Source organism: Cervus elaphus, chromosome 27, assembly GCF_910594005.1.
Source record: "Cervus elaphus chromosome 27, mCerEla1.1, whole genome shotgun sequence".
Lineage (NCBI taxonomy): Eukaryota > Metazoa > Chordata > Mammalia > Artiodactyla > Cervidae > Cervus > Cervus elaphus.
In genome coordinates, this window is record NC_057841.1 from 33,885,168 (window position 1) to 33,902,719 (window position 17,552).

General features: G+C 36.5%; 1 protein-coding gene across 2 annotated transcripts in view; it reads right to left on the reverse strand.

Moving 5' to 3' along the window:
• Positions 1 to 2,188: 2,188 nt before the first annotated feature.
• TAF4B (TATA-box binding protein associated factor 4b) overlaps positions 2,189 to 17,552 on the reverse strand; it is an 89,498-nt gene continuing 74,134 nt past the window's right edge. For both annotated transcript variants that reach the window (XM_043889393.1, XM_043889394.1), the window contains one exon: positions 2,189 to 4,042. In XM_043889393.1, coding sequence (XP_043745328.1) covers positions 3,875 to 4,042 — 168 coding nt within the window. In that variant the 3' untranslated portion in view covers positions 2,189 to 3,874. The remainder of the gene's footprint in view (positions 4,043 to 17,552) is intronic.

Genomic DNA, 17,552 nt, shown 5'->3' on the forward strand with positions numbered 1-17,552 from the left:
GAAATTCTCTAATACCATTTACAAAGATAAACTTCAAAATGGATTAAAGACCTAAATATAAGACTGAATATATAAAACTCGTAGAGGAAAACACAGGCAGAGTACCCTCTGACATAAATTGCAGCAATATTTTTTGGATCCATCTACTAAAGCAAAGGAAACAAAAGCAAAAAAAAAAACAAATGGAACCTAATTAAATTTAAAAGATTTTGCCCAGCAAAGGAAATCATCAATAAAATAAAAGGACAACCTGCTGAATGGGAGAAAATACTTGCAAATGATATGACCAATAAGGGATTAATATCCAACATATATGAACAACTCATATAACTCAACATCAAAAAACAACAGAAACAACAAAAAACCCAATTAAAAAATGGGCAGAAGAACATTTTTCCAAAGAAGAAATGCAGATGGCCAACAGGCATATGAAAATATGCTTAACATCACTAGTTATCAGGGAAATGCAAACTAAAACCACCATGAGATATCACTTCACACCTGTCAGAATGGGTATCACCCCAAAAAACAACCAACCAACCAACCCACAAGTAATAAATGTTGGTGAGGATATGGAGAAAAGGGAACCCTCATACACTGTTGGTGGGAATGGAAATTGGTGCGGCCACTGTGGAAAAATGAAGGTTTCTCAAAAAGCTAAAACCAGAGCTACCATATGACCCTGCAATCCCACTCCTGGGTATAGAGCCAAAAAAACAAAATGCTAATTTAAAAAGATACATGCACCCCAATGTTCAAAGCAGCATTATTTACAATTGCCAAGGTATCAGTTCAGTTCAGTTCAGTGGCTCAGTTGTGTCCGACTCTTTATGACCCCATGAATCGCAGCACGCCAGGCCTCCCTGTCCATCACCAACTCCGTATGGAGGGAACCAAAATGTTCATCAATAGATGAATGGAGATGTGGTGTGTGTGTGTGTGTGTGTACACACATATGTATACACACAATGGAATACTACTTAGCCATAAAAAGAACGAAAATTTGCATTTGCAGTAACATGGATGGGAGGGCATTAAGCTAAGTGAAATAAGTCAGAGAAAGACAAATACCATATGATATTACTTACCAATGGAAATCTAACTAGTGAATAAAAACAAAAAATAAGCAGCCTCATAGATATAGAGAACAAACTAGAGGTTACCAGTGGAGAGAGGGAAGGGGGCAATAAAGGGGTAGGGAAAAAAGGGTTACTATAGGATTACTTGAAATCATATATGTGAAACTTCTGAAAACTGTAAAACAATAAAGCACTATAGAATTGAAACTTTCATTCAATTCAAACAAAAAAAGAAAAAGACAAATATAGGCTTTGAAAGAAAGTTAAATTCACTTTTTTAAAGAGAAGAATCTTACAGATATCCGCGAAGAAATAATTTAAAAGGTCCATTAGTCATATTAAAATTAAACGAATAAAATGGTGAATTTTATATGTAAAACATGTCTCAATAAAGTTGCTAAAAAACAGTAAATAGATGGAGAATTTCTGGCACTTTGCTCTTTTAGTTTTCATCCCACAAAGTAAATATATTATGAAGGCAGAGAGCCTCCAACATCAGTGCTTAAAGGGATCAGGCAAGGGATTGCAAACTTGTGCAATCCCCTCACATCTAGACAGCCAGTGGTTTGACTCCAGAAGGTCGTCACACAAACGGGTACAACTAACGACTCCAGATCATCTAATTTTTAAAAAGAACTGGAAATATACTTTTGGGAATTAAAATATTGGCAGCAACATGTGAGTCACAGAGAATTCACTTAAGAGATCAAATTGGCCCCGGGACACCATTCTGCAAAGTGAGTGGAGGAATACCTTGGGCCCACTGTGTGTGTCTTTTTGTGTGTAAGATCTACTCCATGACCCAAAGTTTAAAATGTGTAATAAATTTAAATTTGGAAAAAGGAATACCTTTGTAAGAAAACTTTGATGGGCCAAGAAAAGCTTTTGTAATGAATATGCGTAGCTTTCACTGTGAGTCAAATACCATGCAAATTTACAACTATGTCAAAGAAAGTGATACAGGAGCTTGGATATGAAGTGAGGTTCTAGAATGCTCATTCTCCAGAGTAACAATCCGAGCCAAGAAAGATTCACTGCCCAGCCCCCAGCTTCATGGGCGGACTTCCAGAGATGTTGCCCAAGTCAGTGATTATGCAACGTTATTCTTATAATAAAATAATTATTTTAATGAAGTATTTGCAATAATTTTAAACATCTGATCAAGAAGATTATACACAAATATGGGAGTGTGCTGCACTTTACCAAAAAATAAAGCTAAGCTTGTTTTCAATATACAAAAACAACTTTAGGTATAGATCTCTTCTTACAGGACTTTTTTTAACATATACATAATTTATAGCATTTTTACATAATAACTTGCTGAAACAGAAAATGTGGCCAATTTAAAACTTACTACAGTCAGAATATGGCCATAACAGTCCCAAAGGGAAGAACAGGATGAAGAATAACATACTTGAGGTTTTTTTTTCTCTCCCCTGAATTCTTTTTCTAAGAAGCACAGTTTCCTCCCCCAACCCCTTTTTAAAAAACCTTCTTTGGAGGATTTACTCACTTTTTCTGTATGTGATTCTAACTACAGTTATTATTTTTCACCAGCTACATGCCACAAAAGTCGAATTTTAAAAAAAATTAGAGGGTTTGCTTTGAAAAATGTCAGCCTCCTCTTCAGAGGAGTATACATGTAACATGCTTCTCATAATATATATGCAGAGCCAAGATGTTCAAGAGTAAGATGCTGACATTACCTTTTGTGTACAGAACCCAAAATGGAATCCATTGTTAAAAATTTCTAATCATCAATTAGGACTTTTTTTAAATGCAACAAGATGCTTAAAACTTAGGCTAAAAGAGTTTATAAAACTATCCTTCTTGAGATTTAAAGCAATACACAAAACAAAGAATAACTTCTTTCTTTTGAAATACTGTAATTTGAAAATGTTTGACACATTTTCCTTTTTGGTTGGGCTGCGATTTTTTTTTTTTTTCCCTGTCAACAAAATATGTACTGGCTGCTTTGGAGTTCTAATTAGATCTGCCTCCTCTTAGGTGTATAAAGCATATTTCTTGTTACGAGTCCATTTTCATTTTCCCTCCATCAATTTGGAGGCAGTACCCCATCATTCCTTTGTATACTCACTTCTTTTCCATTTTTCAATGAGGTATACCAGCAGCTTCAATGTATAGCATCCTTCCCTGACAAGGATGTCCCCTTGGTATCAGAAGCAGCACGTAGTGACGTGAACCAGGGAACCTCGGGCACAAACTATCACCATTTGTCAATGTATTGACATCAATGGGTCTCAGCTGACCTAAGTCACCACCATGGCATCTTTCCCTGTGGCTTGTCACCTTCAACCACAGAAGGTGACTGTCACAGTTAGCTTAGCAACTTCTGATTCCAGCTCAGAAAACCTAATGCTTTGAGTCAGGTTCCATGTAGGATGAAATACATAGTTTCCTGGTAAGTAAAGACTCCCCCTCTTGTCCCCCTGCCTCTCAGTGCAGGATGTAACAGGGAGAGACACCTTACCTGTTAACAAGTGAAGCAGGCAGGAACAAACAGAGCCTTGCTGTAATTAAACATGTACGAAGGCAGAGGCCTACTACGGTGGAAACCGTATGTCACAACCAATTTTCAGGAGACAAAGCTGAATCCTAGTCATTAAGAACCTCATGGGATATATAAGCACGATTTAGTAAAAGTTTATAACTGTAAACAATGGTCTCCCCTACTGGTGATTATTTTCTAGAAACGAAATGTCAGGACTGCACAACAACGCTCTTGACGTCTTCTTTGGCAGTAAGTAGCAAGGGTCTGGATGCCAGGGCTGTGGTCACTTCAGGAGGGCCAGGTATAGAGCTCGGGAATACTTCATATCCCTCTCCTGCTCCATACAGAAGATCAGGTCCCTGAGGCAGATTCTCGTGATTCTTGGACGAACCAGCTGCTTGCTGGCTGTCAGACTGGATGTCCCAGAGGCAAACAGGTTGTCTTTTAAACCCTAAACAAAATAAAGGGAGAAGCAAGTATAAAGTAAGCCATCTTTCAAAGAGAATCTGTCAGTTCAGCAAGAGCCTGCTCTCCTCTGGCTCCTGAGTTAGGTGCTGGAGGTTACATCACGATGGAGCTCGACCCGGTCCTCCAGCAGTGCAGCTACACTTCTGCACAGGATCTCATCTTTCCTACAACGCTGTGGCAAGTGACATGGGCGCTGTCCCCACTAAGTAAATGAGGAACCTGAGCTGGGACAGGTTGACACAACCTGTTTAAGGCCAGACAGCAACACTGAGCAAAGACTCAATTTTTAACTTCATCTAAAGTGAATGCTCTTGGTCTGTTCTGTGTTGTGTTGCTGCTTAGTCACTTAATCGTGTCCAATTCTGCGACCTCATGGACTGTCGTCTCCCAGGCTCTTCTGTCCATGGGATTTCCCAGGCAAGAATATTGGAGTGGGTTGCCAATTCCTTCTCCAGGGGATCTTCCCAGATCAGTGATTGAACCTGCATCTCTTGCCTTGGCAGGTAGATTCTTTACCACTGTGTCACCTGGGATACCATATCAGGTACAAACTCATTACCTGCTTCCCTTTAGCCTTACTTCTCACTGCCAAGATCAGCAAGAGGCCATTCCAGGCCAAACGACTTATCCTTTAAGACTCATTTCAAATGGGTCTACTTGCCTTCTCCTTTCCTTCAAGAATTCTCACTGTGGCCATTGCTTTACACTGTAATTTGTACATGCCATACCCACTAGATTGTAAGCTTTCTGAGGACAGGGACTATCATTTCTATGTCATCTAGGGCTTAGCCAAGTACACAGGACAACACAGATTATCAGCAATACTTTCTCAATTGAACAATTCAGTGTGAGTTCTAAATGTCATTCAAAATAGAATGAAACCCAATATTTCTATATTAAGATATTAAATTCTCTTATCAGTATGTCTATACATCACTATTAAAAAAAAGACTGGAAGAAATAATAATACAGAATACTCAGACAGAATACTTGGCAGAAATGAATCCTTTATTCTCTCATTCTTTTATTTATTTATTTTTACTATACTTTGTTTCAAAACCATCTCAACTGGAATGGCAATCCTCCTTTCCCTACTCAAAAGACTTTCTTCTAAAGGAAAGCTATCTACCTAACATGGGAAGTGAATCTGATGGTTCCATTACTATATTTTTATAACCATCAAATTTTAATTACTCCCTCTTTCTTTCTTTTTTTTTTTGCTTTGTTTTATTTTGATGGAAGGTAAGGAAATTCTCTTGAAGGTCTCCAAAACACTATGGTCAAAGCAAGTCAACTTAACCCCATACATGTTCAGAGAATGACTGGGAACATTTTATTTCACAAATAAACTTTCCTTCAAAGATGTTATTCCCTTTTGAAGGCATATGATATCACAATCACATTTCTATAATCATTAGGTTAAACTTATTCAGAAGCATCCATGAAACAAGTTTTATAAAGTCCTGATTTTAAAAAAAGAACAAGAAGACTACCCTCGGCTACGCAATTGCCTGGTTACTTCTCCTGGAGACCGTCTGGTGTAGAGCCTGTCTTTCATCACCTTTGCAGGTGTCTTGGTACAAATTTATACAAATACAAGTGCCAGCCTCTGTAGCTCTGACTGAGCATGACAGTCAAGCACCAGTACATCACTCTCCCCTGCACTGTTACTTAAAGGCCGTGTAACAAACATGAAATCTTAACTCTTGTAAATTATTACTGTCAAAATACATAAGATTTTTACAGAATGGGCCCACCAACTCAGCTTTGAAATGCTGGATAAAAGGACACATTAGGAAGAAAGTTAATGAAACACATGACTGGGCGGCAATTTTGTTGTATAAAGGAGTCATCTGTTTAAAACTACCACACATTTAACTAAAGGCATTTTTCATAGCCAAAGATTAGACTTGCTGAAGCTGAATCTATATGTTTACAAATGTTTCCTACCAAGAATTCACCAAAAATCACCCATGCAGTGTTTGACATGAATCTTAAATTAAATGGTTAGATGGATACACTAGGCCTTGGCAATTTCATTTCTATGTAAATATCCAGAAATATGTCATGTCTTTTGATAAAAGACATGTATGAGAATGTCTGCAGTACTATTCATAATGGCCCTAAACTAGAAACAATCCAAACGCCCACAAAGAACAGAATAAACTGTGGACTATGCACACAAATGGAATACTACATAGCAGGAATAAAGAGTAATGTGGACAAGTCACAAAAATGATCAATGAAAGGAATACACATGGTTTGATTCCATTTCTAGATTTAATAACAGGCAAAGCTGTAGAAGTCAGGATAAGGATTCTCTTTAAGGGAGAAGAATGGTAACCAGAAAAGGGGACAGGAGAGGTTTGCTGGGATTCTGGTGCTGTTCTCTTCCTTGACCTGAGGACTGTCTGCATGGGTATGTTCATGCTATGAAAATTTAGTGAGCTAACTTATGATCTGTGTACTTTTCTGCATTGATGTTATACTTCAATAAAAAAAATTTAAATTGCCACCCAAAGTCTTGTGTATGTAGGAAATAAAAAGGGAAGTGAAGAGGAAAAAGAGGACAGAAAATAAGGCAAAGTTATTAAATAGAAAAAAAAATGAAGGAAAACTGATCATCTGGGTAAGGAACAAAGGGGTCGCAGTTCATGCTGGTCACGTGAGCAGCCTGAAGGATCCCCGGGAAAGAGCCACATTGCAGCTGCCAGCACAGGGTTGAAAAGGAGGTCATTCCAACAGGATGCCGCGAAAGGCCTGAGGCAATGTTATAAATGAAACAAACCCCAAGGGACATGCAGTAACCCAACAGAAATGTCTTTTATAATTCACAACTCTATGAAGGTGACAGCATTCTCTTCTCCCAAACCAGTGGCTGGCTTGGAAAGTCAGTCTTTCTTGAACTTAGATACAAATATATAGCAATTTTATTCCTAGGCTGATGATGTGGGAAAATCCACAGTCTGACTTGTCAGCTTCCCACTGACCTGGCCAGAACAGTCAGCTACCTCTTAATTATCCACGGTAAGGAGGGTGGAACCCAGAGCTATAAAAACTCAAAATCTGCCCTCACCATCAGTTTTCATTTTCTTCTTTCTCACCAAGTCTTTTTGCCCAAAGTTGTCTAGGACTGATTTCTGGTTATGCTATTCAGTCAATGCCAAAGAACACAAATGTAGTTAGGAGATGAGAAGTTGTAAGAAGGAAAATAAAAACCTCTTGGGACAATGTACTATTTGTTTCTGAAACAGAAGGTTTTCCCAATCGACTTTCTATATGAACATACTCCTTAATTTGTATTCTTCATTTAGATGAAAAGAGGATAAAATAGAAGATGAAATTCAATGAAGATGAAAGAAATAATTCACTTACTAAGTGTACAACAGATGTTTTCAGAAGCATAACCAAACCTAAATGTAAGCATTCTCTAAAACTGCCAGGTCAATTAAGTTAGCCTTTCATTAAGTTGTTCAATTATATCAGTAATCAAAGCTTCATATTTTTAGAGGAACTTTTTTGATCTAATAAGGAACACTTGAACACTGTCAGTTATCAGTAAGTAATTAAAAATAACCAATTATCCATATTTCTCAATACAGCAGGTAGATGCTGTGAGGTAAAACTTTTATAAGCGTCTCTACCTATGTTTTCTTAAATTATGTTACTGCTATTCTAGCGAATTCATGCTAGCCCATGTACTAATTAAATTCAAAAGTTATCTGGGGGACTTCCCAGGTGGTCTAGTGGTTAAGAATCAATCTCCCAATGCAGGCGACATGGTTTTGATCCCTGGTCTAGGAAGATTCCACATGCTGTGGAGCAACTAAATCTACATGCCACAACTACTGAGCCCATTCATCCCTAGGGTCCATGCTCTGCAGCCAGAGAAGCCACTGCAATGAGAAGCCCGGGCCCTGCAGTGAGAGAGTAGCCCCTGCTCACCACTAGAGAAAGCCTACATGCAGCAACGAAGACTCAGCACCGTCAAAAATAAACTAGTTTAATAAATAAATAAATTAAAAAATTAAAATACACAGGGGGATTGAATGGTGGTGCATATAGGTTGTCTCCTCCATAGTAACCTCAGAAAAATTACTTAACTTCTCTGTGCTTTAGTTTCCTAATCTGCAAAACAGGAATAGTAACTGAGATTGGCCTAAGGATTAAATAGGAACAATACCTGGCATACAGTATATTCTCTATAAATGTCATTTGTCAGCTGGGAGGCATTGAAGGTTTGTAAATCGGAAATAGTATAACCCTAGTTCCAAGATCTTTCTTGCATCCCCTAGTTAAATCTAATTAAATGTTCCCGCCTAAATCCTATTCTTGTAAGTAAGTCCTGGTTAAAGAAATACTGATAATTTGTCCTGCCACCCCAACTGTGATAGGAAGGTTTTCACAAGCTCCTCAAATCAAATAGTGGAAGAGTGGCAGTGCTGCCTTACAGAACCAACCAGGCTCATCAGCACCATCGCCATGAACCAATGTCCATTCCTTCCACTCCAGTCTCTGAATCGTAAGACCAAGCAAAACACAAACGTGTCCTTGAATCTTAACAGTTAACTAGGAACAAAAATTGGACATTTTTACCTCTAGAAGGCCTGAACTTCCAGGCCTGAGGGGCAACACAGAGCAGAAATTATGGATACTGAGCCGTGTTGTTGCCTGCCCTCTGCTGGTCAACAAGCAGAACTCTTGAGGTAATAGATCCTTCACCTCTATCACCTTTATTTCAGAACACAGACAACTCTGCATGTTAATTTCCACCCTCGAATTTTGTCACCTCTAAATTTCTGTGTTTCAGCAGTCTTTTACAGAAGTTATATGTCTAAATGGACTGATGTGACACGTAATCCTGGGTTCTGAATCCTAATTCTGGGCTTCCACTGTGGCTCAGCTGGTAAAGCTGAATTCTACTTCTAGTTGTGCAATTATGAGAGCTATAAAGACAATACTGGATGTCCTGTGCTAATGACCACTCTCATCTTTATCTCCGAAAGAACATCTTCTTAAATTCTAGACCTCATTGTTCAACTCCCTAATAAAGAATGCGGCAAGTCATTTTTGTTGTTGTTTAGTCACTCAGTTGTGTCAGACTCTTGCGAGTAGCCCGCTAGGCTCCTCTGTCGTGGGATTTCCCAGGCAAGAATACTTGAGTATGTTTGCCATTTCCTTCTCGAGGGGATATTCCCAACCCAGGGATCAAACCTGTGTTTCCTGCATTGGCAGGTGGATTCTTTACCAGAGGCTGGGGAAGACAGCTCTAAGTCATTACTTCTCCTGTTTTCCTCTTCTCTTTCTCACTTAAAGGAATGGTAAAACCATTCACCTCCAATGCCTAAGCCAGAAAACTGGGTGTCACCCTCAAACCTACTTTCCATATCCCAACTATCATTTCTTATTAGTTCTACCTCCTTAATAGTTTCCAAATAATCCACATCTTTCTACATTTTCACCTCCATGCCTGAGATTACTTCATCAGCCTTCTAAGAAATCTTCCTGTTTTCAGTATCAATAGTGTTCACACTGCAGTGAGAATGATCTTTCTCAAATAAGTAATCTGGTAATACCATTTTCCTATTTAAAATGCTCCAGTGGCTAAAAATCTTCTCCAGGACCAAGTCCAAGTATCTAACCATGACACAGTCAACCATGAGCACGCCAAAGCTTCTCTCCACATTTTCATCTCTCATTTCCTTCTTACTACTCAAATTATTGATCATGCCATAGAATATGTTTTCCAGTTTGTTCGAGAGAGTTACTTCTCTCCTCCTGGGATTCCTTCTCCAATCTCTGTCCTATCCTTCAATCACAGCACCTGACTAAGTTCTTCAATACTCAACTCAGGTAACGTGTTTTTCCAATGTCACAAACACACTTAGCCCTGGCTGAGATGAGGGGCATCTCCCGTGGACTTCAGTGCTCTCTACTTTACCATCACATGTATTTAATGCAACACAACTACTTCTCTAATAACTTGCCCACTCACTGGAAAGGAAGGATTTTAGACTTGTGAATATTTTATATATATGGCACTTACTGCTATCCAATCTACATGTTGTACACTTCTGCACAAAGTATGACTCAATAATATCAGTTATGTGAATGACCAAAACAGTGAAAATGAGCCATACTATGGGCTTTTAAATCAAGATCCTGCTGCTATTCTTACCTTTAAGCCAAATAAATCTGGGAGAAGAGCTGAAAGGTAAAGTCTTTTGATGACTTGTTCTTCTACATTATTCATCCCCACCAAGCTGCCACCAGATGGCATTTACTCAAAAGGCTATTTTCTGTCACTTTCTCCAAACAGTCAGCAAGTCTTCAACCCACCAAGTAATACAACACACAAGAACACCAAGTAACCAAATAAATGTCAATTCTGAAAAGCAGTAACTTACTGCAAGCTGATAAGCCTGTGTCCTCTTCATACTCTGGTTATTTTCTTTAACCTTTAATTAAGACACTTACAAAGTCCTCCAAAAACTCAAGTAAACTATGTCTAGAAACAAGTTTTATCTATTATTCTATAAGAATTTCTTTAAAGGACTGCCAGTAAAAGATTTTTCTTTCAGAGCCAGCTTTAATTTTATCCTTTCAGGATTGTAAATGTTTAAAAAAAAAAAGCTACAGTATCTGTAAGGATTGCTGTGCCTCACGAGCAAAGGTAGGTTTACCAGTATATTTAAATGTATTAATAGCAGCTTTGTTTAACTGAAACTGGCAATTCTAGAGTTGACGAATTGCATATAGACTGATGGAAAATGATACTAGAAAGAAATATGAATTTACAGGGAAAATGAAAGAGCACTAGAAATGATAAATGTTAAAAAGCTGTTTTTATTTTCATAAGTTCTTTAAGAGACATATGACCAAGTAATAACAATGTACTATGGAAGTTAAAACATGCAGAAGTGAAACAGGTGAAGACAAATAACACAAAGGATGGGAGGGATTTATATAATGGAATTCTACAGTTAAAAGGTTTTTACATGGTATGTGAAGTGGCATTAATTGAAAATTGTGTAAGCAGTTAACAATACATACTGTACCTTTAGACAGATCTGTATAGCAACCATTAAAAAAAAAATAAAAGAGGTATAGTTAAAAAGTTAAAAGAGGATATAGAATGGTATACTAAAACACGACTTGATTGACTCAAAAGATGAAAAGAAAGGAGAAACAATAACAACAACAAAAACAAGGACAAACAAAGCAGCACTATGGTACACTCAAGTCCAATCACAGTAATAATTGCATTAAACATAAATGAACTCAACTGTCCACATAAATTTTCATACTGGATACAAACCCAAAACTCAATTACATGCTGCTCTAGGTGGCACTAGTGGTAAAGAACCCCGCTGCCAATGCAGGAGAGGAAGAGATGCAGGTTTGATCCCTGGGAAGACCCCCTGGAGGGGGGCACAGCAGCCCACTCTAGGAGAACCCCATGGACAGAGGACACGACTGAAAGGTCCACAGGGAGGCAGAGAGTCCACGACTGAAGTGACCTAGCCCTAGCCATAAGAAATCAGCTTTAAATAAAGACACAGATAGGCTGGAAGTAAAAGAATGGAGAAACGATAAATCATGCAAATACTAAGCATAAGAAGTGCTGGCGTGGTATGTGAATTTATCACAACGAAAAATACAAACAACTGGCACAGTCTGATAAGTCAAACAAACAAGTTGTAGTAAACATTTCAATAACAACTTATATTTACTGTTTTCAAAACTGTCTATAATTCTTAGTAGAAATTGCATAAATAGGAATTTAAGAACATACTCTAACTAGGTACTGCTGCAATACTTAAGACAGATACACTGTTTTCCATGAAAACCTGGGTTTTAACTGACAACATTAATTGAAAATCTGAACATTTTATTTAGTAATATTTCACAGAGAAATTTAGTGTTATTTTAACTAAGTAAATACTTGTATTGCTGTTTTCTCTTTTTTTTTATTCTTGTGTTTTTATGTCATTTTCTCTCCTTTACTATCATTTAAAGGGGATTTGGGAAGGATGAAAGATAAACCTGTAATGTGCAATTCAACTTATTTCACAGGCAGTCCCTGAAGATAGCTGACAAAGAGTCAGCCTTTGAATCTCTGGAAAATTTCAAAGATCCAACTAAAATTCAGATTTATGTTTAAGTCATTTATGAAAGAGAGGCAGATTTGTTAATGAAAGTGTGAACAAAGTTAAATGTGAAAAAATATACCTCAAAACATAAAAAGCTGCTTCTTTATCTAAAATGATACATGCTCTCAATTCTAATGTATCTAAATGATATTTATAGAAACAAATCTGTTGAAATATCTAATTCTGTTTGTCCCCTAGTAGATTTTAAACTGCTGTGTTCCCTGAATCATTTCATACTTAATATTTCAATTATAATCTACTTTAGACCCTCAAAAATCATGAAAACTACTAAATTGGTAAACAAAATAACATCTATGTAAGATTGATCATTCAAATACCCTTAAGAATTCAACTCGGTTGTCTGTTTCAAAATACACCCATTTCTAAGGTATGAAAAAAATTGTCCATAAATAATTTTTAATGCTTAAATAAAAATTTAAAAACCCAAGTATTCTCCTTATAGGCTACCTTAGAAGTTCACATTCCTGCACCATGTTCCATACATAAATAGAACCTTAACCTTTGAAGAGGGCAGAGAGAAATGGTATAGATATAATAAATGAAAAGTTGTAGAAACTGGAACATTTTGAAATGTCTGATCACATCTGTTACTAACAAAGGAATGGGAAAATAGGCATTCACACAGTGGTAGAAACTGGCATAAACTTCTTGGAAAGTAACACAGAAATATCTACTAAAATTTAAGATGTGAATATCCTTTGACCCAGAGTCCCACTTCTAGAAATCAAGTCTGCAAAATAAATGGGTACATGATGATAGAGAATGCTAACTATTTAAAATAACCAAATGAAAATATTTTAAATGTCTATCAGTGGATTATAGAACTATGGCACAAAAGTATGTAACCAGCGCAGGAAAATGTCCAATATACACTGTTCCACAAGTTGTAAAACAGTACTTTTAGGATGATTCCATTATAGTGGTTAAGAGCACAGACAAACATCAAATTCTTTGATATGTATCTGGGGTTCTCCATTTACTAACTGTGGAACTCTGGAAAAGTCATCTTCCTTATACCTTAATTTTTTCATTTAGAGAAAACAATAGTAGAGGAGTTAACAAAAATTAACAAAGGTAATACATTCTAAGTGCTTGATAAAGGTAAACTATAGTTATTAATATGCAATTGTGTGTATACACACACACACACACACACACACACACACATATATATATATATTTGATCATAGGTATGGAGTTGCCAATACCTGATAGATTTTCATCTATGAAAATGGCAGGTTCATAGGGTTTAACCTAATATACGTATGGATATTTCTGGAAAGGGTAACCCAAGAAACATAAGAGTTGTTTTTAATACTCTTTTATATCATTTTGACATTTTTCAACATGATCAGAGTTAACACTCCTTCTCCCAAATAAAAAGCTATTTACTCTAGCAGACACAGGAGACCTCTTTCTTACCCCCTCAATCAATAATCTACCTTTCGACTGTACTCTTCTAGAAACTGTGTCTTCTTCATTTCATAAGAAACTTGTAGGTCCTGGAAAGGATCTTAAGAGATTACATACCTAAGTAAACTCATACTAGTTTAAACAATGGAAGAAAGTTACCACTGAAATCTATCTAATATTATATTCCAAAGAGCTTTGGTTTTAATAATTCTATATAACTATCCTTAAAAAAAGTGGGTGGGAATTGAGAAGAAAAGTCAAGAAATGAGAACAAAATAATATTTTCTGACAGGTACAAAGAAATTAGTGGGGCACTCTGTGTTCGAGACCACAGGCCTAGTGCTTTGGAAGCCCTAGCTTGCTCCGTGTTGAAATGATTCTTTTATTTAAAAAATTTTTATTTATTTACTTAACTATGCCAGGTCTTAGTTGTAACATCTGGGATTTAGTTCCCTGACCAGAGATTGAACCCAAGCCACCTGCATTAGAAGTTTGGAGTCTTAGCTACTGGACTACCAGGGAAGATCCTGGAATGATTCTTGGAAAAGTAATAATTAGGATAATTAGTAATAAAATCCAGAAATTCCCTAACCATCTTCTCTGAAGAAGACAAAGCAATGGAACCCATCTCACTCTGCCTCCTGATATTTCCTCTCATCTGACAAGACACACACAAACCACCAAAGTTCCATTTGTTCTTGGACAGAACACCTTCCAGTAAGTACCATCACTGCCTTTCCAGGATGTCCCACCTTTCCCAGACTTCATTTGTGGCTATGAGCAGGAAGTTGCTGCTGAGTCCTTGTTTTAAAAAAACAGGTACATCATTACCTGGCACTTAACTAGCTAATTTTCACTTCCTTGAAGGCGCATATCAGCAAAGAACAGAAATAATGGGAGGGGGACAGGAAATACTGTTGTTAGGGATTAGCATGGAGGGAAAAAAATAGCTACCCACCACACAGATTTTTTCAGAATCTTGGAGATAGTTCTTGGACTCCACTAAGCTATTCTTTTACTGAATAGGTGCAGGCATCCTAAGACATTGAGGTGTTGTTATTTAGTGTTGCTAAGTCATGTTACTCTTTCCAATCCCATGGACTATAGCCCGCCAGGCTCCTCTGTCTATGGGATTGTCCAGGCAAGAATACTGGAGTTGGTTGCTATTTCTTTCTCCAGGGGATCTTCCCGACCCAGGGATCGAACCTGCCTCTCCTACACTGGCAGGTGGATTCTATACCACTGAGCCACCTGGGAAGCTCAAGACACTGAGGATTTAATATTAAATCACGAGGAAAGGCAAATGTTTGTGCCACTATGATTCTGGTAAATTTTTTCTCAGGTATATTCAAATTAGTAGAATGCTCAAGTGATTTCAGGCTATCTATGAAGTGACTATCATTACTTTTATTTTTCATAAGAATGAAAATTTCAAAATAGTAAGCACTTAATATAAATTTATGAAGTTAATGCAAATTATTTCTTCTGAGTTTTCTCAAACCTTGTCACATACTTATAATGTAACAGCTCTAGAACATTCTTTTCAAAACAAGGCATTTTATTACTTGTTACATTGTTTCAGCCCTGCTTCATACGACACTGTGATTTTTCTTCAAACAATTTCAGTTTCTTTTCTTAAAAAAGCTTTATTTCCCACTTGATTTTTAAAATTTTATACCAGGTGCCAAAAAAATAAACACAGGTGAATTTTCAAGCCCTGAGATATCTTTACTTAAAACAGCCCAGGCCCTAATAATGTACTTTGCCCTTCAGAGGACTAGGGCTTCTAGCAGAGTAGGGCCACTCTTTGTTTAGGGCACCCAGACACAGACTAAAATAAAAGAAAACATACGGGAAAGATTCTTAAAGCACTTTTGTTTCTTTTACACCATCATTATTTATTTCTTTACCCTGAGTTATTTCATTGCTGTTTGCCCACAGTCTTCTGAAAATTCCCTTCCTTCTCCATACCCTGTTCCCCCTCAAATCAAAGTACTCTAATACTTTAGACATCAAATTGGAGCCAAAGAGAAAGGCAGGGTGCTACAATAGATACTATCACAAGACTCTCAGGTTCTGTACAAAAAAGTTCTAATAATATCTATAGCAAACTGTAATGAAACACTATTTGAGGTATAGGATTTTTTCAAAAGTTCATCTCTAAATACACATAAAAATTAATATAACTTTCTCAGAAATCACACTTCTGTAAGCTATGGCATGAAATATTCTTGCCAATGGAATTCAATACCCTATTTCTTTTTCCCTTTTAACTTTTTTACTTACTGTTATATTCCTAATGTTTAGAACAATTCCTGGCATATAAGCAGGCAAATATGGACTCCAATATTTCTTTTTTTATTTATTTATTTTTAATTAAAGCATAATTGCTTTATAGTATTGTCAACATACTATTCTAAAATGATCCTTTTTCACCTTCTTTCCCCTATAAGTCTACTCACAAAATACTGCAATGTGATGATTTCATTATTAATGTTACAGAGACACCATTAACCAATAAATGGTTAAGCATATAGATTTACAGTTTTGCTGTAGAATCATTTTATAGTTCTGTCCAAATAAAATTTGCTTGGCTAATAATATTTAAAGAATCCTTGGTTTAATACTAGTTACAAGTCTGCTTAAATTAAATGCCTTATTTTGAAGGTACACACACTTAAAAAGTACAATAAAGAAGAAATGAATTTTAGGGATGTATCTTTAATAGCTGGGAGAAATAGCAAAACGTTATCATTCTCTGACATTAATTTCTGAATTAGAATTCAACTGTGGAAAAAAATATATTTGTCTGAAAGCAATTCTGATTCAATAAAATTTGTATTTATTGCCAAGCAAAGTTTCAAAAAAGTCCCTTTTCTTCCCCTAAAATCTTCACAATTTTACAGGGCAGTACTCTAACCAGTTTCTAGACAGAAAGAGTATACACTGATCTATGTGGCAATAATTTCTTTGCTTTGTTTAGCAAATGAACACTCTTTAAAGCAACACAGACTAGGCATATAAATACTATAAGCACCATGTAGTTGATCTGACACTGTAACCACTTAATCTTAAGAGAAATACCAGATTTTCAAGCCAATGTGTTATAAGGTCAAAATAAAATCTATATTTTCAACAAAATAAATAGTTATGATGGCTGGATCATTAGTAAGTTAGGTAAACTATTTGAAAGTATTGCTAATTGACAAATCAAGGACGAAGTCAAAAAGGAAATCAAAATATGCATAGAAACAAATGAAAATGAAAACCTATGGGATTCAGTAAAAGCAGTGCTAAGGGGAAGGTTCATAGCATACAAGCTTACCTCAAGAAACAAGAGAAAAATAAAATAAATAAGCTAACTTTATACCTAAAGTAACTAGAAAAAGAAGAAATGAAGAACCCTAGGGTTGAACTGAGGGTTAGTAGAAGGAAAGAAATCATAAAAATTAGAGCAGAAATAAATGAAAAAGAAACAAAGGAGACTAAAGCAAAAACCAACAAAACTGAAAACTGGTTCTTTGAGAAGATAAAATAGACAAACCATTAGCTGTACTCATTGAGGAAAAAAAGGGAGAAGAAGCAAATCAACAAAATCAGAAATGAAAATGGAGAAATCACAATGAACAACACAGAAATAGAAGGGATCATAAGCAACTATATGCCACTAAAATGGACAACTTGGAAGAAATGGACGAATTCTTAGAAAAGTATAACGTTCTAAAACTGAACTAGGAAGAAATAAAAAACAGACCTAACACAAGCACGGAAATTGAAACTGTAATCAAAAATCTTCCAACAAACAAAAGCCCAGGACCAGATGGCTTCACAGGTGAATTAGACCAAAAATTTAAAGAGCTAACACCTATCCTACTCAAACTCTTCCAGAAAATTGCAGAGAAAGGT